The following is a 21,099-nucleotide window of genomic DNA, read 5'->3' as shown; positions in this document are numbered from 1 at the left end:
TTAATTGTGGCCTATTTGATGAGGAGGAAATGGATCATGTTTAGATGAGAATGAATTCTCTTTGATGCTATTCTTGACCTAGTTGGAATTAGATTTTGATTGAAACCAATTCTAGAATTCATACACACTTACTAGTGCTCTTTGGAAAAATATGACTTGGGACTCCTTACTACGATGCGTGTCTTAATTTTAGTGAGTTTCCAATCTTTATCAATTTGGGGTGCCTTGTGACATGCAAAAAGGCCGACACCAAATTTTGGCGTCATTGCCGGGGAGCAACTAACTAGTGTGTGTGTTTATTTTAGATTGTGCATTGATTGATTGTATTTGTTGGCATGTTGATTGATTTGATTACTTATTTCTCTTTGTAATTTCATGTTGGTTTGTTCTTGAATTTTTAAGTGCCTTTACTGTCCATGATTTCATGTGTCTGAAACTTTTAATGCTCTTGAGTCTTCTAACATTGATTTTTAGTGTTGTAATGAAGAACAGGAGATTTCTTTAGCATGGATCCATATTTTCAGAATTTTAGAGGTGTAATGGAGAGTTATCATTTTCATCCTGAGAATCAAATTTACCCAAACATGAATCAACAAAATAAGTATGAATCATTTTCAAATGATTTTAATGCTAATTGGGTGGATAATTCATGTTTCAGGTATGAAAATGCACAAGGACCATTTATTGAGCCATATCCAACTTACCAAAGTTCATATGGGTTTCAAGAAGTTTCAACATCTTTTATGCCACAACCTTTTCAACAAAATGAACCTTAGATGGATGAGACAACATGGAAACTCAGGGAGATGATGCAACAAATGATCGAACATCAAGAGCAGCAATTTTCAAGGATACAGAACTTACAAATTCAGTTAGATCAAAGTGCATCATCCATCAATCAGCCGCAAGCACAAAACTCCAGTGGAGAGATGGAAAGTAGCGATTCTGTCAGGCCTGACCCTACTTCTATCAATTCACATGATTTTTCTAATATTTTTTGTGATGATTATGTAATTATGCAAATTTCTGATCCTACTGATATTGTTGATGAAGATGTTGTTAGTGATTCAGGTTCTGAACATGTTTTTGAAGATGATTTAAGTGTAGGGGAATGCTTACTGGAAGTATTACCTCAAGAATCACCAAGAGTTGAAGATGTAAGTGTAGAGACTTGTGCTATGGAGCCAAGCACCCAAGAATCACTATATGAACCTGAACCATCACCAGAACTAGAGTTTGAGCCATATCTTGATGAAGAGGAGGTAACAATCACCACTCAAGGTATTTTTCAACAAGACAAGGTGAGTAATTTTTGTGATATATCAGAAAATTTAATAGAGGTACCGTTCATTGATTTCATTAGTTGTGATTCATTTCTTGCTAAATTTTCTACCCACACTAATATTCTCCTATTTTCTTTTTACCCCACATGCGTGTGGGAGGGGTTTCTTTTTATTGATGTTGTAGGAGAATATAAGCTTCCAGAGTGGATGCTTGAACTGAATCGCCTCAGACCTCCGGAAAGAATTTGGAAAAGAAAAATGAAGAATAAAAAGAATTCGAGTGTAACAACGATTACTCCATTTCCGGTGTGGATCTTGTTGCTTAATCTTCTTCGACCACCGGAATTTAAGGGGAGTTGGTTCTAATTTTGCTTTATCTTGCATTTTAACTCATGCTTTGTTAATAAATTCTTTTTATGCATTTCTTTAGTTACATACTTTGCATTTTGCATTTTACTTTCACACTTTGCTTTCATAATTTGCATTTTGTTACTACATAGCATTTTCATTTTGAATAAAAGTCTCCATGGGAATTTTCTAAGTAATATCTTTAAGATGGTAAAAGCTTCTTAAATTTGATCAACAATTTTAGGTCATGTGGCATGATTGGATGCTTTACTTACATGATATTGGTTAAATTGGTGGTGAATTCCATTTTGATTGATTGAGCTTGTTGCATGAATATCACCTAGTGAGGTCCACTTTAAGCCTATACATTATTTTCTTTTGTGTGGCATGCACTTACAATAACTGAACTCTAGAATTTGCTTAATTTCTTTTCAAAGTCACAATAGCATTTGTGTGCATGGAAATTGAGGATTTTGTCAATTTTGTTCCCCGATATACTTTCCAATTCCGTTCCTCACAATTTTCTTGAAATATTCTCATCTAGCATTTTAAACCTTAGGTAATCTTTGCTTATCATTCTTTTATCGAGAGTTTTGGTTGATTATATTGATGAGTTAGATTGTTTAATGATGGTTGAATATTTTAAGTATAATGATAGTACACATGATCAAAGTTCATGGGAATTGGATGGTCGGAATATTGAATGTTCAAAGATAAGTTTGAATGCATTGGAGTTCAATGTTAGATGCTATGTAGTGAAGGAAATCTGATCTTCTGTGAACAAGACTGCTGTAGAGAATTGATAAATGAAAATCTTGCATCTCTTAGGAGCTGATAATGTGGATTCCAAAAGGCCAAGTGAGCTATTGCCATGTGCCAACTAATAATGCTTTCTTTCTCAGCATGATCTAAAGAGAAGCTTTAAGTATTCCAGACCTCAAAATTGAGTAATTTTGCTTCAGAATTGGAGTTCGAACAAAGAAAATGCTTGCTGTTAAGATAGGAATTAGGGAACTAATCAAATGGTTTTAAAAATAACAGAAACAAGAATTTGAAAGTTGAATCTGTGAAAGGATGGAAGTAAAGAAATTCAAGAGCTCTCTTGAATTAGAGAGCTTGAATTCTGCTTCTGCAAATCCTGTTTTTGCTCTTGCAAATCTGAATTTTGAATTGTCAAAAATTCGATTTCAAACCAGTTGCTGATCAGATACAAGGAGAGTTCAATTCATATTAGTTAAGTGCTGAATGATGTTGTTTCCAAGTTTAAATCTTCATGTATCCATCTAGGATCTCTTTGAATTCTTGGTTCTGAAATTGAGTTACAGATTTCATATTTTAGCAATGAATTTTATATTGAATTGGGGAGCTGTTTATTACTGAAGTTCTGAAATTGGAAGCTTGCATTGGATTTATGAAATTGCCAAATCAGTGTGACACAGAAACAGAAAAAGAAAGAAGAACAAATTCTGCAGAATTCCTGAAAATTGACCAGCTGAAATAGCAATCTGTGGATGGCTTGTTTCTTCATTTGATGAGCCGGATGTTTAAATTCTTTTAGATTTTGTTGTTGAAATATGAGTTGCATAATTGGAAGTGAAGGTCTAGCAAAACTTTTTAACAAGACAGTTATGAATCCAGAGTTAGAAGCTTGTGCAGAGAATAAGGAAAAAGAGAAGGATGCAGAATCTGGAATTTGAAACTCATTCACAAAAACCAGTAATTGAATTGGAATCTATAATGGGCAGAAATGATACTAAAATTTATGAGGTTTGAACAAGAAGTAAACAACAAAATTGAAACATAAAACAGGAATTGAAATTGATAGTAGCTGCTGTGATTTAGCCATGATGTATCAAGTTTGTATCAATAGTCTATTAGCAGTACTCGAATCAGTGAGAGCCAAGTGGAGATTATATATTCTTAAGTAACAAATGGAGAGACTAAATTCTTTCCAGAAACTACACCATTTGTCTTAAGAGTTTACTTATCAGAAATGGATAGTAGAGTTTGGAATTTAGCTGCTTCAAAATTCTTAGACTTGCTGTTAATAACAGGAATTGAGGAAGATGTTTTATCCATTTAATGCTTGGTGTTCCTGCTGTTTTCTTCAAAACCTCAGGATTTCTTATTCTAGTTTGAAGACAGGAATTGCAGATAATAATTTCATCTTAGAGACTCTTAGCTGATGCTTTTGGGGGTGGATTGAGTTGGTGTTAGCTGAATGCTACATAATTTTAGTAGGTCAATTTGGAGCAATTCCAAGTTCTGGAGTGACTGCTGGCTTTGTTGCTGGAAGTAAGAAGATGATATCTGCAATCTGTTGCTGGAATTTATATCAAGAATGTATCAAAATTTTATCAGCAACCCTGTAATCAGTGAGAAACTTAGTGCATATTGTATATTTTTCAGCAACAAATGGAGTTCATCTATTTCCATGTCTTCTACAAGTGGATAGAATTGATTTATGATTTCTGAAATACTCAATTTGCTGAAAATGAATTCTGTTGAAAGTTTCTGTTTGCTTTTAATGGTTGAAAACAATAGTTTTGGAGGGTTCCTTTAATACAACAAAATGAAACAATGTTATCTTCCAGCTAATCAAAGGATGAGTTCAAATTACAAAGAGGGAAACACAAAGTAAAAGCTGACAGAAAATGGGAACTTCTCACTGTACAGGTTTTGTGCCAAACCTTTATAGAGTTTTGTGAATGTCATCAATCTGGATTGAAGTTCCAAACAATTGAGTGTCAAATGAATTCCTCACCTTTGCTCATTTCTTTCTGAATCAAACCTTAATATCTTTCAAGTAAAATTCTGAAACAGTGAACAGTGAGAACCAGAATTCAGTATGAGCTGAAACTCTATAATTTCTGATTTGAGCAAAACTGAAATTAACTAGATTCTGAGTATATTCAGAGCAAAGAAGTTGAATCAAGTGTAGGACATATTTGAGAAATTCAAGTGAAGTTTTTATTCATTCATTGTGGAATGTAGAATTTGTTTCATCAATGGGTTGGAAGGCATATAAGTGTCATGTTCTTATTACAGATTCTGAGATTCTGAACCTTATGTGGTTTAATTCATCAGATTTCCTATCATGTAAATGCAAATTGGGGAGTTGTAAAAAGCTAAGTTATTTATAATTCTGGAAAAGTTGAAATGGAAGATTGCATTAATAGAAACAAAACAGAGGAAGAGAAAAGAACAGAAGCTGCAGCTAAAAAGAATGAGAAATAGTGGCTTTAAGAGTGTTAATGCATTGGAAACATGTGGTGGTTTATTGCCCGAGACAGACAATAGTTTAAGTGTGGGGGAGGGAGTTCTTCATTAATTTGATGTGAGATTGTTAAGCTTCTAAATGCTGGAATTTAAGTGGGAAAACAATAAAAACAGTGAAGAAAGAAAAAAAATGGCACATTCAAGAGAGTATCAAAGTTGGAGATAGAGTATCAAGATTCTTTGTTTGCCATCAAATTGAAGAAGAGGTTAGCTTGATACTTTGAAGTGGTAATAACAAATGGTATTCATCTCTTTATACATCAAATTGGTCAACTCATCAAGTATATTTCTCCAAGACTCTTATCTTCTCATTTTCTTCATTAAATACTTTTCTTTTGTCATTTTCATTCACTTTCATTGTTCTTTTTGCTTCCATTTAAATTCTTGTTGATAAAATCTTTTTGATTCATGTATGCTATGTTTATAGTGGTGGAGATTAGAAAATAAGCAAGCTTATGGTAGTAAAATGTTGTGAGTGACATTGAGTGAGCTCCACTAATATGCATTTTTGAGTGTGAGGGATAGAATAGATAAATCCCTTGTGAGATTGCATTTTGCTTAATTTTTCAATTGGATTGAAACCACCATACCTACTGATTATTGTTTGAATTGTATTCATGATTGTTTGTGATCTTTAAGATGACCTTAGTTAAATTCTTTTTACTATCTTCTAGGTATTGCTAGGAAATTTGTGTGGAGATGATTTTAGATTTTCTTTACTTGAACGGGACGTCCAAGACTAAGTGTGGGGGATTTGATAACCATGATTTTGACTATATTATTTTGAATCATAATGCATGTTTTTATTGGTTTATTCATAGTTTAATCTCACATTAGCATCATATCTCAATATTGTATTTGATTTTGGACCTAATTGCAAATTAGCTAATTTTCATGGTATTTGGTGCTAATATTTGATTCTTATTTTGTAGGCATCAAAAGGGGCATGGACCCGATCAGATCAGGCTGCATTTGGACTCAAATCAAGGGCTAATCAAGTCGATCAAGCCTCGGAGTATTATAGGCCGTTCATCCAAGATTGAGCATATCTGAGCCATCCGTTGAAGATCCGGCTCATCCAACCTAATGAGGGATAGATCTGAGCCATAGATGAGGATCCAGAGGTTTTGATCCAGATCTGAAGACATCACAGCCGTTGATCAAGCCAGAAATGACTTGGACCGTCCGATCAGATCTGAGGAGTTTAAAAGGCTTCGCGTGAGAAGCTACAGTCGGGCTCGGCGTTTCCTCGCGATTTCTTCTATAGTGCTTCTTCTTCTTCCTCACAGCGCCGAGTTCCCATTCCTCAAATCAGATCCGGTTTCTTCTTCTTCACCGACGACGACTTCCAGCTGCCGACGCTCATCTTCCGGTGATCAAAGAGCTTGAGGGAGGTTTCCCGATTGTGATTTGGGTTCTTCATCGCCGCATACCCGATAGATGGAGGTTTTCATATCGGCGTTATTCGCTTCCACCAGAGCTTGAAGAGAGGTTTCTCAGATGCTTCTGATCCTATTCCGATTCCCATACCGCAGCAAACCTGGGTTGATTTGGCCGATAGATCCGGGTTGCAAATTCACAGAATTCTGCTCTGCTTCTTCGGATTGTGAGGTTACCAGCTGGATGTGAGCTCAGAGGGAGGTATCTTGGAGCTGTGATCATTCCCTGGTAATAGTTGGAAGCTTGGGATTTGGTTGTTGAATGCTTAAGGGGTTCCGAGAGCATCTCTGTTGTTTCACAGCAGAGAGGAGAATGTTTGAAGCTCGGTTTGGTTTGTGGAATGCTAGGGTTTAGATTTCCTTGTTCTTGTCTTTAATTTGTTCTCAAACTAGCTCAGATCATCAGATCTGATTTCCTTTACCTTGCAATTCAGATTTTGTTTCTGTTTTGATAATTGCTTTCTTTGATTGTTTGCAATTCAAACCCTGTTTAGCTACTAACCTAGTTTACAATTACAGTCATGTTTTCTGCAATTCCTTTAGTTTTTAGTCTTCAATTCAGAAAATCTTTGTTCTAAACTTGGATTTGTTGTGATAGTGATTGAGTTCAAATGATGAAAGAATCACTTAGTCTTAACATTGATACCTCTGTTAACGTTCTTGATTGAGGTTGTGAATTGAAGTTTTGCTAATTAATGGATTAGTTTCAATGATGCAAATTTGAGGAGTGAATGAATTATTGATATATGAGTGTGATTCGGAGTTGAATGTTAGCTCGATTCATGCAAGATTTGTATGGTTTCAAGCTTTAAATGTTGATTTCTTATTTCAATTATTATATCTTAAGTTCTGTGATTGTTAATTGGATATATAGTGATTGATTCATTTGACTAAATGATGCGTAAAATCTGAATTTAATTGTGGCCTATTTGATGAGGAGGAAATGGATCATGTTTACATGAGAATGAATTCTCTTTGATGCTATTCTTGACCTAGTTGGAATTAGATTTTGATTGAAACCAATTCTAGAATTCATACACACTTACTAGTGCTCTTTGGAAAAATACGACCTACGACGCGTGTCTTAATTTTAGTGAGTTTCCAATCTTTATCAATTTGGGGTACCTTGTGACATGCAAAAAGGCCGACACATTGTATGACAGCATCTTCTGTGATCCTGGCCAGGGCCTCTACTTCCACCCACTTAGAGAAATAGTCTACCGCCACCAATAAGAAACGTTTTTGACCTGGCACCATCGGAAATGGTCCCACAATATCCATTCCCCATTGATCAAAAGGACATGAGACGATAGACGTCCTTAGCAGAGCCGTAGGTCAATGTGTTAAATTTTGATGTTTCTGGCAAGACAGACAGGTATTTACTAATTTGTGAGCGTCTCTTTGTAAGGTGGGCCAGAAATATCCGGCCAGGAGTATTTTGCGGGACAATGTCCGGCCGCCTACATGATTGTCACAGCATCCCAGATGTATTTCTCGCAAGGCCTGGTCGGCCTCCTCTATACCCAAGCATTTGAGTAAGGGTCGAGAGAAGGACCTCTTGTAGAGCTGATCTCCGATCATGACATAAGCATGAGCTTGCTTCCTGATCAGCTGTGGTTCTTCCGTATCGGTCGGTAAGATACCTTGCCTGAGATAGTTGATCATGGGCGCCCGCCAATCAATAGCTGCTTCTCTATTATTTTGTAGATCTATCTGAGCTATCAAGAAAGTTTGTGCCATTGACCGATCCAACACCCAAGTGGTTAAGGAACTGGCCATCTTTGCTAGCTCATCTGCCCTCTCATTCTCCGACCTGGGGATCTTAGTTACCGTGACCTCTGTGAATTCTTCTCTCATTTTCTCATAAGCTTCTCGATACACTTGTAATTTTTCGCAATTTATCGTAAAGTTGCCAGCTATTTGCTGAGTCACTAGCTGGGAATCTGAATAAATGATTACCTGAGCTGCCCCTACGTGCCGTGCTGCTTGTAGTCCTGCCAATAAAGCCTTGTATTCTGCCTCATTGTTGGTGACTCGAAAATTCAATCGAACCGTCAATTGGAGTATATCTCCTTGGGGATATATCACTAAGACCCCAACCCAGCTTCCTTGGTGATTCGCCGATCCATCCACATATATCTTCCAAGTTTCTTCAGAGTTGGCATGATGAATCTCTGTTAAGAAATCCGCTAAAGCCTGTGCCTTAATGGCTGTGCGCGGTTGATATTGTATGTCATATTCCCCTAGCTCCGTCACTCACTTGATAAGCCGGCCTGCAACTTCTACGTTAGTCAGGGCTCTCCCCATGGTGCTATTGGTCAACACTGTAATAGGATGTGCTAAAAAGTAAGGTCTCAACCGCCGAGCCATAAGGACCAATCCATAAACCAACTTCTCGAGGGTCGTATATCGAGACTCAACCCCTTTTAATAGATGATTGAAGAAATACACTGACAGTTGTATATTGTCATGTTCTTTAACAAGCACAACCCCTACGGCCTCGGGGGTGGCAGATAGGTAAACCCACAAGGGTTCTCCGACAATTGGCTTAAATAGAGATGGTAAAGTCTCCAAGTACTTCTTCAGCTCCTCAAAAGCTCGGGTACAATCTTCATCCCATTGGAATTTGGAGGCCTTCCTGAGCACTTTAAAGAAAGGAGTAGCCTGGTCTGCAGACTTGGAAATGAATCTTGATAGGGTTGTTATTTTGCCGACCAGCTTCTGAGTCTCCTTCAAATTCTGAGGAGGCTGCATATCCCGTAGCGCCTGAACTTTTTTTGGATTGGCTTCTATCCCTCGCTCAGTCACCAGGTAACCCAAGAATTTTCCCCCCTTAGCTCCAAACAGGTACTTCAAGGGGTTCAGCTTCAGTCCATACTGCCGGAGGGTTCTGCATGTTTCTTCCACATCCTTGATTAGGTTAACAGCTAACGGGGACTTGATAAGTATATCATCCACATACACCTCCACATTGCGCCCGATCTGCTCCCGGAAGATTTTGTCCATCATTCTTTGATATATGGCTCTAACGTTCCTGAGACCAAAGGGCATGACAGTATAACAGAAAATACCGTCAGCCATAATGAAGCTAACCTTTTCTTGGTCTTCTACCGCTAAAGGTATTTGATGATACCCTTGGTATGCATCCAGCATACAAATCCTCTCGCAGCCGGCCGTGGAATCCACCATTTGATCAATCCGAGGCAGAGGATAGCAGTCCTTGGGACTAGCTCGGTTGAGGTCTCGGAAGTCTATACACACCCTCCATTTATTGTTGGGCTTCTTCACTAAAACCACGTTTGAAAGCCAGGATAGGAACTGCACTTCCCGAACATGGCCTGCCTTCTTGAGCTGGTCCACCTCGGCTCTGATTATTTTGTTCTGGTCAACCGAGAAGTTCCTTTTCTTTTGCCTGACAGGTCGGGAATCTGGTAGTAGATGTAACTTATGCTCAACTACCTCTAGCCTGACCCCGGGTAACTCCTCTGTAGACCAGGCGAATACATCCCGGTTACGAATTAAGCATTGAACTAACTCTTCCTTAAGGGGAGAAGGAAGGTCGCTTACCACTTGGGTCAGACTCTCGGGTCGCTCAGCATACAGTTGTACCTCTTCCCAGGGGATAGGCTCTTCAGCCATAGGTGAAGGCTTTTCTTGAATAGCGTGGACACTGCCGTCTCGCATCCTTTGATTTTTCTGGGCCTCCACCCAGACCATATCAATGTAACATCGACGAGAAATCCTTTGTTCTCCTTTAATTTCCTCGACCTGCTCGCCCACAGGGAATTTGATTTTTTGATGAAAGGTTGAAACAACAACCCTAAATTCATGTAGGGCGGGCCTTCCCTAAATGACATTATAAGAAGAAGGAGAGTCCATCACTATAAAAGTGCTCCTCCTCGTGCGCACCAACGGCTCAGTGCCCATGGATATGGCCAGCTTAATCTGACCCATTGGCTTCACCTCATTACCTGTAAATCCATATAGAGATGTGGCCACCAGCTGGAGTTCAATAGCATCAATCTGCATCTCCTCGAATGCGGTCCTGAACAGAATATTGACCGAGCTCCCGGTGTCAACAAAAACCCGAGCCACTAGGCTATTGGCAATGATGGCTTTGATGATGAGGGCATCATCATGAGGTAATTACAGACCTTCCAGGTCTACAGGCCTAAAGCTGATAACAGGGCCAGTAGCCTACTCTTGACTACATCCGACAGTATGCACCTCCAACCGACGCACATGTGACTTGTGTGCTCTCCTTGAATCTCCATGAGTTGGCCCACCAGATATTATGTCGATCTCCTTGACGGCAGCATTGCCTCTGTTCTCAGACTCCCGTGATCCTTCTGGCTCTTTCCCCCGACCGGGTTGATGAGTACTGTGTCCTGCTAGGTCAGGACAGGATTGTCCGGCCTGTCCTGCTGCGGTTCGTTGCTCTTCCATCATCTTGATTAACTGAGGGGCTACTCGGGCGGCGGTAAGCCCATCTTGGCAGCTCGTTTGGAATCTCGAGCAAACTGAAAATAGTGATTAGTATCATGAGTGCGAGACCGATGATAAGTGCAATATCGATTGTTCCATGGTCCTGGTCGGGGAGCATGCATAGCCGCAACTCTGGGAGCGGGTCTAATCTCCGGCCCGGGTTGGAAGGTAGGTCTGGCTTCCCGAGTGCGCGACAGAGGTTGAGGAGGTGGTTGATGTTAATTAGGACCTTCGGATAGCGGCTAGAGAGGGGGGTGTGAATAGCCGACCCCAAATTCTTGTTTCTTCCTACAATTTGAGTTAGCCCAGCGGAAATAAAAGATAGAAATGAAAATGGAGAAGATCAAACCTCAAACGCGACGATATAACGAGGTTCGGAGATGATACTCCTACTCCTCGGCGTGTCCGTAAGGTGGACGAATCCTATCAATCCGTTGGTGGATGAGACCCCGGAGAACCGGCTAATAAAAACTCCCTCTGGGTGGAGAAACCTCGCCATAATCTCTCTTGCAACAGCAAGATCAGTGTACAAGAAATACAGCAAGAAGCCAAGAACAATATGAATGTAAAAACACTAGTTTGCTTGCCTTCTCGTCGACTGGTGATGAAGCAACCACTTCACGCCAACAACAGCAGCAACTGATCAGTTGGAGTCCAGCCGAGAGAAGCTCACACGAAGCTTCAGTAATGGAGAGCTCAGCAAAGCTCTGATCGCAAGGAACAAGAGTCAAGAAACTGTCCCAACAGTAGAGGCCCTACACCTTATATCAACCTGCGAAGAAGACAAAGAAGAAATCTAGCCGTTGTGACTCAACGGCTAGACCTGGACCGATCAGGCTCCACCCTGATCGGTCAGGGGACCGATCAGGCCCTACGCTGATCGGTCCCCAGACCGATCCTAACTCTCACAGAGAGTTGGTTGCGATCCCTGATCGGTCTGTGGATCGATCAGCCTTCTTACTGATCGGTCACCAGACCGATCAGATTACTCACAGAAAGTTTCTGTGTGGATACTGATCGGTCCACAGACCGATCAGATAACCCAGTGTTTCACTGGATCGGTCAGCAGACCGATCCAATTTCCCAGCCTTAAACCTAAAGCCTTCCTGATCTAGAGAACGAGCTACCGAACCCTCTCTGACCTAGTCCGGAGAGCGAGCTACCGAGCCCTCTCCGACTTCCATGTCCGGTCCAAAGAACGAGCTGCCGAGCCCTCTCTGACCTAGTCCAGAGAACGAGCTACCGAGCCCTCTCCAACTTCGTCCGGTCCAGAGAACGAGCTACCGAGCCCTCTCTGACCTAGTCCGGAGAACGAGCTACCGAGCCCTCTCCAACTTCATCCGGTCCAGAGAACGAGCTACCAAGCCCTCTCTGACCTAGTACAAAGAACGAGCTACCGAGCCCTCTCCAACTTCGTCCGGTCCAGAGAACGAGCTACCGAGCCCTCTCTGACCTAGTCAGGAGAACGAGCTACCGAGCCCTCTCCGACTCCATCCAGTTCAGAGAACGAGCTACCGAGCCCTCTCCGACCTCCCATGCCAAGCTTCCATACTTAGACTTTTCCCCGTGCCAAGCTCCCTGCTTGGACTTTTCCCGTGCCAAGCTCCCTGCTTGGACTTTTCCGTGCCAAGTCTCCATACTTGGACTTTTCACGTGCCAAGCTCCCTGCTTGGACTTTTCCCGTGCCAAGTCTCCATACTTGAATTTTTCCGTGCCAAGTCTCCATACTTGGACTTTTCCCGTGCCAAGCTCCCTGCTTGGACCTTTCCGTGCCAAGTCTCCATACTTGGACTTTTCCCGAATAGGTCAACACAAGTCGGGTCAACCAGGTCAACCTTGACCAAAGGTTGCACCCACAATCCCCCAAGTTCCTATTCTTGTCAACCATCAAAATATAACTTCTCTATTCTTGTCAAACATTAAAATATACCTCGAGTCAGGTCAACTCGAGTCGGGTCACCCAGGTCAACCTTGACCTAAGGTTGCACCAACAGTTGAGGCACTCTTCTCTCCGGCTTGTTGGTAGAGGGAGGTGGTCTTTCGGCTTTCCTCTGAGTCGCTTGTGCTTCTTCCACTTTGATATAGCAGACAACTTTTTCCACCATTTCATCGAAATTTCGAGCGGGATTTTTGATGAGATCTCTGAAGAATTCTCCTTCTCCTAGCCCATGAGAGAAGGCGCTCATTAGAATCTCCGAAGTGGCGGTGGGGACGTCCTGGGCCACTTGATTAAAACGGTTGATATAACTTCTTAAGGGCTCGGTCGGCCCTTGCTTCAGAGCGAAAAGACAGTGATCTGTCTTTTGATATTTCTTACTACTGGCAAAACGACGTAGGAAGGCCGTCTTGAAATTCAAAAAATAGGTGATGGACCCTTGAGGTAGCCCATCAAACCATTTCAATGCAGAGCCAGCTAGAGTGTTTAAGAAAACTCTACATTTGACGGCATCACTGTATTGATGCAGAAGAGCTGCATTCTTAAATTTTCGTAAATGCTCTTCTTGGTCTTTGCTCCCATCGTACTCTCCGATCGATGGAGCCCTGTAACCCTTGGGCAATTTTTCATTTAAAATCCGGGCTGAGAAAGGGACTTTCTCGTCTGGATCCTCCGGGAATACTTCTGGTATCATGAGAGCCTTCCCCTTCTTTGAATCCCTGGGCAGGGAGCTCTCGGCCATGGAGACTTGCGGTTCTTCTTTCTTGAGGTTGTGGCCCTGGGGCTCTGGTTGATAATACCCCACACCAGGCTCACGATAAGGAACCTGAGGAAATACTTCAGGTTACTTTCTCTTAGAGCCTCGATCTGAGACAGGGAGGGGCTCCTTAGAAGCTTCAGTAGGAACTTATCGCGGTCGCGAGATGGTCGCTTGCTTTTCGGAGGCTGCTCGCCTCTTGGCCTCTTTGAAAAGCTCATATTCTCCAGCGGCCATAGTAACATTAATGCGGCCAGACTCCTCCATCTTCACGTTCTGGAACAGGTTGTTGTGTTCCCACAAACGGCGCCAAATTTGATCCCGTCCGGAAGCTGGGTCGGATGAAGGCAGGCCTTGGTGTGTTGGAAGTTGACGGAAAGTCGCTGAAGCCTTGAGTCTACCTGGCACCCCTCTCGAAAGATTCTCACGGGCAGCTGACGAAGAAAGATGACCAGGACGATGACGCTGTTGCTCTGCACACACTCAGACGAGCCCACGGGTCATTAGAGACCAGAAATCAAGGGAAAAGTCCCCGGGTCAGGCCCTCTGACGCTCAAGTAAGGTACTTTTTCCTCAGAAATCACAGAGCAAGGACGAAAAGTAAAGACCAGTGAGAAAAATGACGAGTAAGCATGCCTACATAAGGGACAAGACATCCCTTTTTATACTGCAACGGATGCCTCTGGGACCAGGCAAGTGTCAGGGAATGTCGGCTGTCAGGCTTTGTCTGGCGGTGATTGACACGTGGCTCTTCCTGATAGGATGGTGGAAAGACCGAAGACGTTGTGCGCCCCGACTGTTAGCATATTCCCTGACACTGTGATTGTTCTCTGACATTCTCTAGCAAGCGGTTACGATTCCTTGACTTGTTTGTCCTGTAGTGCTTCACTGGGTATACATCCTGACCTGCTTCGATCCACTACTTATCCATAGCTTGTTCGTTCCGACCTGCCTGACTGGTCTGTTTCCTGACCTGCGTTTGCTCCCTGTAATCCTTGACTTGCATGTCCCGCCCTGCACGCTAGGCCTATTTCCTGACTTGCTTTTGTTCGTCGTTATCCTTGGCTTGTATGTCCCGACCTGTACGCCAGGTCTGTTTTCCGACCTGCTTCTGTTCGTCATTATCCTTGGCTTTCATGTCCCGACCTGTACGCCGGGTCTGCCTCCCGACCTGCTTCTATTTACCGTTATCCTTGGCTTGTATGTCCAGACCCGTACGCGGGGTCTGTTTCCTGACATGCTTCTATTTACCGTTATCCTTGGCTTGCATGTCCCGACCTATACGCCAAGTCTGTTTTCCGACCTGCTTCTGTTCGTCGTTATCCTTGGCTTGTATGTCCCGACCTGTACGTCGGGTTTATCTCCCGACCTGCTTCTATTTACCGTTATCCTTGGCTTGCATGTCCCGACCTGCACGCTAGGCCTATTTCCTGACCTACTTCTGTTCGTCGTTATCCTTGGATTGTATGTCCAGGCCTGTACACAGGGTCTGTTTCCCGACCTACTTCTATTTACCGTTATCCTTGGCTTGCATTTCCCGACTTGCACGCTAGGCCTATTTCCTGACCTGCTTCTGTTCATCGTTATCCTTGGCTTGTATGTCCCGACCTGTACGTCGGGTCTGTTTATTCTCCCAAGGCTTTCTTTCCTTTACTCTTGACTTAGGGGCTCAATCCTCAAATGTACCTGGCCCATGGGCCCTGTCTTTGACCGCTATCAGGGTTGGCCCTTGTGATCGCCCCGTCAGCTGAGACTTTGACCATGGCCATGTAATCCTGACTTCTGACCAGACACGGAGGCTAGACTTTTGACTTCCATGTAAACTTGACTTCTGACCTCCATATAAGCTTGACTCTTGACTTCCATGTAGGCTTGACTTCTGATCTTCCCGTGGTCTTGCTTTCTAACCACTTCACCTTACTGACCCATAATCATACACCGTATCATATTATTTATTTACGCCAGAGAAATAATGAAAAAAAAATACAAAACCAAAAAGGGAAACTTGCATTTGCATGGTTACTTGATGCATTTTATAGAAAAAGGGAAAAACAAGCATGGTATAGAGTACCTGTAGCAACTTCACAAACTCATCAGGTTCTTTAGCTAATCTCATTCCACGTCCTCCACCACCAGCAGTTGCCTAAGTGAAGTGAAAGTGAGGAAGGGGAAAAAAAAAGATCTTAAATAAACTGCCCTCCAAAAGCCAAGTTAATTTCAAGATGGAAAATTTTTTGATATCTCTATAGTTGTGGAATTGAATATGTTTGAAACAAGAACTGAGTGCTTTAGGTGTCATGAAGAATGGGCTGAAGAAAAACTGTATATAGATGCTCTTAGCTAAATCCAGAAGCTAGGTCAGACTAAGTTGGCAAAATCCAAGTTCAAAGATTGTACACCAGCACAAATGTAAAGGCGCATATAGTATAGTATTAAAGAATCAAGGAAATATCATGGATCTATAAGGTAAATGCAACGAATAATGGTGACAAGAACTAGCACTTTCACTCAATCTCAGAAAAGAAGAAAAGGTACCTTGATCATGACAGGAAAACCAATTTCATGGGCAAGCTTCACAGCCTCCTCCGTTGACTGAATCGCAAAAAAATAGCATTTAGGAATCTAATCACTTGCAGCAGTAGCATTCACAATGAAGTGGCAAACTGATGTCTTAGATGTTCTTCTACCTGCAAAAGTCCATCACTTCCTGGTACAGTAGGAACACCAGCTTTCTTCATTGTTTCTCTAGCTGTAGATTTGTCACCCATTACACGAATGCTGTCTGGCTGACAAATTATGAAAAGGTTTGTTAATGTATCACTTATTAACCAAAATTACATTCATTTGACAATGAATCATTGAGGGGAAAGTCTACATCTGTGGGTTTAAATATTGTGCATAGAAACAAGCCAGAGATGAGATGTCCAGCTATTAGAAAGATAAGCTTGTGCAAAAAAATTGCTTGTCTAAATTCATAAGAACTAGTTCTATGATGAAACACCAGTGCACTTTTTCAAAGTTGTTTTTTTAAATCAAGTAATAGCACAAAATTAATCCAAAACCGAAAAAAGTATTTGAGCAAAAGAAAATTATGAATTCCGTCTTTGTTTGTCCAAATGCTACAAGAAGTAAACATCTGGAGGACTCGGGTACAAGTATTTGACAGGGTTGCGGATCCAAATGTCCGACAGGGCTATTCTAAGACTTTTTGCAAAGGACCAATAGAAATATAAGTCTCCACTAGAAGTGTTAGTGTACAAGTTTATTCATGACTCAATCTATAGGTAAAAGAACAGCTTACATTGGGTCCAATAAAATTGACTCCATGCCCTCTGCACATATCAACAAAACGAGCATTCTCAGCTAACAAACCATAACCAGGATGCAACATCGTACACCCACGACTAACAGCAGCAGATAAAACATTTTGAATGTGCAAATACCTGTTAAAAATATAAGATTAGACATCTATAGATGTCCAAAAAATCTTCTATTCATGACAAAAGCAACAGAAAAATCCGTAGAAAATTCTGAAAATTCAAACAAAAATAAGCAACACTAGGAATGAAGTAACTTTAGGTTGTTTCAAAGAAATTTCAGTAGCTAATGCTAACAAGAAAAACCAGCACTTACGATTGACTGCTGGGAGCTTCACCAATGCAGACTGCATCATCTGCAAGCCGCACATGTAGAGCATCCCGATCAATAGTAGAGTGAACAGCTACACAAGGTATACCCATTTCATGTGCTGTTCGGATCACTCTGACTGAAATTTCTCCTCTATTGGCCACAAGAATCTTTTCATCCCGGCAAATTTCATTAAGCACTCTTCCATCATTTCTAGATCTCTTGGCCACATAAGATGATGGTCTTCTAGGATAATAAACTTTGCAGAAATTGGCAACATGTCCCACATTAAAGTTAAATTGTGATCCTTTTATTCCTCCAGCAGGTTGAAAGAACAGTCCCTATAGTAAAAATATGAAGTTGTAAGCAATTCAAATAATAAGCTAAGCCCAACAGGAGTTATGATACCATAACTCCTTCAAAGAGTATCTAGTACTACCAATACATACAAATAATGATAAATGCACATGATAAGTAAATGTGATGCACAAGAAATAGTAAATGAGAGAAGCAAGAACAGGTTTAATTGAGATCCAAACTAGAACACCTTTTATATGCATAACTAGTTTAGCATTGATCAGGACTGAGTGGAGAAATCTCAGTCCAAGAATACAGCTAGAATCCTGAGAATCCTTGTTAACAAGCAAACTCTTCAGAAGAATCAATTAAGAGAACTTTATCATTAAGCTAAAGCATCCTTCTCAGAGATAAATTTTGACTTCTCAGCCAAACTATTTTTAAGATAAAGGATGTTCTCCTTCAGACCAACATGTTATATCAGTAATTCTCATGTTGTCTTTGCTTCTATGCATACGTTTATGATGTTGCAAATTGGTTTTTGTAACTAATTTAGTGAATGGCTATTTCACAAGTAGTTCAGTCTAATCAGAAGAAGGTATGGGCTCAAACATAAGCATGGTTCACAAACGTGAATGCATGAGCGATATCTCATATGTGCAAGCATTAATTCTTGTAGAACCAATATGTGATGTGAAATTGGCCGAAAATAATGGGATTGGTAGATCCAAAAAATGAGTTGCAAACAGAGATCAATTAGTCACAGAAGCAACTTGACAAATTGCACACATTAGTTTCTGCGTGACACATAAAATGAGGGGAACAAAATGGCTCCAACGTGACATTGAAATCTGCATCCAAAAAGTAGTTGCATGCGGCCTCTAGGAATCTGAATCAATAACATGTCTGCCTAATTTTTGAAGGCTGACATCCAACATCACCTTAGAGTTAGCAGTGGTAGTGCCAATGTAGTGCCTCAGTGCTCGCATTGTCTGTGCACTAGTTTCCGCACCTAAGAAAAAACTCATAACATTGCCTCTCATTTGCACTTAGAACTCAGCGGCATGCGAACCACATGTGCTGACCTGGTGCTCCATGCTCACACCATGCACACACACACACCCACACGCTTGAGTTCAGGATGGGGAATTAGAAATTTAATGACTGAAAAATAAAACTACAAGGCGGCAAAGCAGCAGACAACATTGTCAATCTTGTGCATGCACACGCACATTAATCAAACTTGGAGAATGTGCAATGCTTAATAGTTAGTGATTTTGCAGAAAATATTCCAAAAATGTCTTTTTTACAGTTTGAGGCCACCCTTCTCCTAGTGTTCAAATCATTCAATTCTCAAGTTGAAATCTCTCGTCTTGAGTTTTTCTCTACCTCTTATCCTCTTCAAAAATTCCAAGGTTTCAAAAGTTCACCGGAACTCAAATCTCAGAGCGCTACTATTTTGAGTTGAAGGTTATTGTATTTGAGAAACGATTATCAATAAATCATAAGCAGTTAAGTAGGCAATATTGTATTAAAGTGAAAGAGTTCAGCTCTTGCCTCGACCTAAAGAATTTCTTACTTGAAGAGGTAAGTCTACCCAATAGAAGGAATGTACGTAATATTTAAAATAATAAATATTATTAGACGAAAAATCTTATTGGATTTTTTTTCAGGAATTTTTAGAAATTTTTCGAAAATTAAACGGGGTCCGTATGACCCGTTTTGAAGGGATGGATTCGGGATAGAGAGAGAGTATGTTTGGGATATCCAAAATAAGTTGGGAGTTGATTGAGAAATTAACTTAGCATTTAATTAAACTAACTTAAGTTTTTAAATAACCTAGGTTTATAATTCCTTCCCCATTCTTTCTCCCGAACTCCCCTTTCACCCGATCCTTTCCTTCCCCGACTCTTCTCCCTCGCGATCTTGTTTCATCGCCGGTCGCCGGGCATCAACGCCAACTGCCGGCCGAACCTTCCTCCTCCCTTTTTCCTTTCATGGCATGGGGGCTTTCTTCTCTCTCGCGCATACCTGACCCGACTTCTCTCATTTCTCTCTGGCGAGTAGACGACCCAACGGCGACTGAGAGGCTTCTTCCACCGCGATCTCGTCATCACGCATCGTTGGAGGGAAGGCGTCGCTGGATCTTGATGGTTCCGACCATCTTCGACGGAGTGATCTTCTCTTCGGCTGGGCTTGCGCGCGCGGCAGCGGCTCGGCCGAGGGGGGGGGGGGGGGGGGCTAGGGCACACTCTCCCTCTCACTGGTGGATCGGAGCAGAGCAGAGGGGTTTCCATCAGGGAGTTCATCACTTTCTCCTCTTCACTAGATTTCAGTTCCTTTTCCTAGCCAATTTGGATCGGCTACCGATGACTTGTTCAGTACCGTTCGTCAGTGATCCACAATTCCGATGATCTTGTTTCGACTGTGGATCCCTCCGGTCATGTTCCACCAGTGGTCACCGTGAATTTGATTTGTGTGAGTTTGTTTACGGTAAGTCATGATTGTAAACCCTAATTTAATTAGGAAGTAATGATTAGGGCAGTGGCATTTCTTATGCTTAACTAGTGTTTGATGAAATGCCTTAGGTTTCTTGTCCCCTCTGTTTGTGTCGGACCAGCTGCAGATGTGTGGAGAAACTCCATCTTTCTCCATAGCAAACTTTGGATTTCTTCATCAAAGGGTGTGAATCTGTTTTGGATCGAGGTAAGCTAAGTATGGAGTTTTGGTTGCATTTATGTGATAGATGGGTGAATTAAGATTTATATCATATTATATTGGAGACTGTGATCTGTGGTTGTTTGGATTGATGTGAAAGATTGTGGATTTAATTAAACCTAATTGGATTAAGGGATTAGGTTGATTATTTCGATTAGGGTTTTTCCTAATTAAATTGTGGAGTTTATTTAGCTATTTGCTATCTATGAAATTGTTGGTTGCTACTCGGAAAACCTAGAGGTTCCACTGTACAAAAATTTTGTACAAAGGTCTGAACCTTTTCCTAGCTACCATGTGTTCTTTTAAATTAAATATTGGATCGCCTGCGGAACTTAACACGTTTGATCCAAAACTTAATTTATTTGTTCTTTTAGGTTTTGACTTGGATCTCCTGCGGAACTTAACACGTTCGACCCAAATCACCTTAAGTTATTAATTCCATTAAATATTAATTTCCATAATTGGTTCCCAGTACTGACGTGGCGAGGCACATGACCTTCTTGGATATGGGAGCAACCACCACCGACTAGACAAAACCTTTTATGGAAAGATAATATTTAATTTCCTAAAATAACTTTAGGTTAACCGAAAAGAACAATCAAATCACAAGGAAAAATAAAACAAAAGAACACAACATCGAAAAACATATTCGAAATACTAGAATCGTAAGCCTCTTGTATTTGGTATTATTTCCATAAATAACTAGTATGATGCGGAAAGGAAAAATTACTAGTTATACCTTCTAGAAAGACCTCTTGATCTTCTACCGTATTCCTCTTCTAACCTCGGACGTTGTGTGGGCAACGATCTTCCGAGATGAGAAACCACCAACCACCTTCTTCTCCTTCTAGCTAGGTTCGGCCACAACAAGGAAGATTTACCAAGGATGAAGAACAAAACACCAACCAAGCTCCAAGAGATGCAAGCTTT

General features: G+C 41.2%; 1 protein-coding gene across 1 annotated transcript in view; it reads right to left on the bottom strand.

The window, feature by feature from the left end:
- The window catches only part of LOC122004448 (biotin carboxylase 2, chloroplastic-like), a 113,872-nt gene that overhangs the window by 15,217 nt on the left and 77,556 nt on the right, over positions 1 to 21,099 (bottom strand). The window contains exons 3-7 of the mRNA XM_042559335.1: positions 17,161 to 17,495; positions 16,829 to 16,970; positions 16,215 to 16,313; positions 16,063 to 16,119; positions 15,599 to 15,670 (exon numbers count right to left, since the gene is read on the bottom strand). Of these exons, the coding sequence (XP_042415269.1) occupies positions 15,599 to 15,670; positions 16,063 to 16,119; positions 16,215 to 16,313; positions 16,829 to 16,970; positions 17,161 to 17,495 (705 nt within the window). The remainder of the gene's footprint in view (positions 1 to 15,598; positions 15,671 to 16,062; positions 16,120 to 16,214; positions 16,314 to 16,828; positions 16,971 to 17,160; positions 17,496 to 21,099) is intronic.

The sequence above is a fragment of the Zingiber officinale genome, chromosome 7B (genome assembly GCF_018446385.1).
Source record: "Zingiber officinale cultivar Zhangliang chromosome 7B, Zo_v1.1, whole genome shotgun sequence".
NCBI lineage: Eukaryota > Viridiplantae > Streptophyta > Magnoliopsida > Zingiberales > Zingiberaceae > Zingiber > Zingiber officinale.
This window is presented reverse-complemented; position numbering and strand designations above follow the sequence as displayed.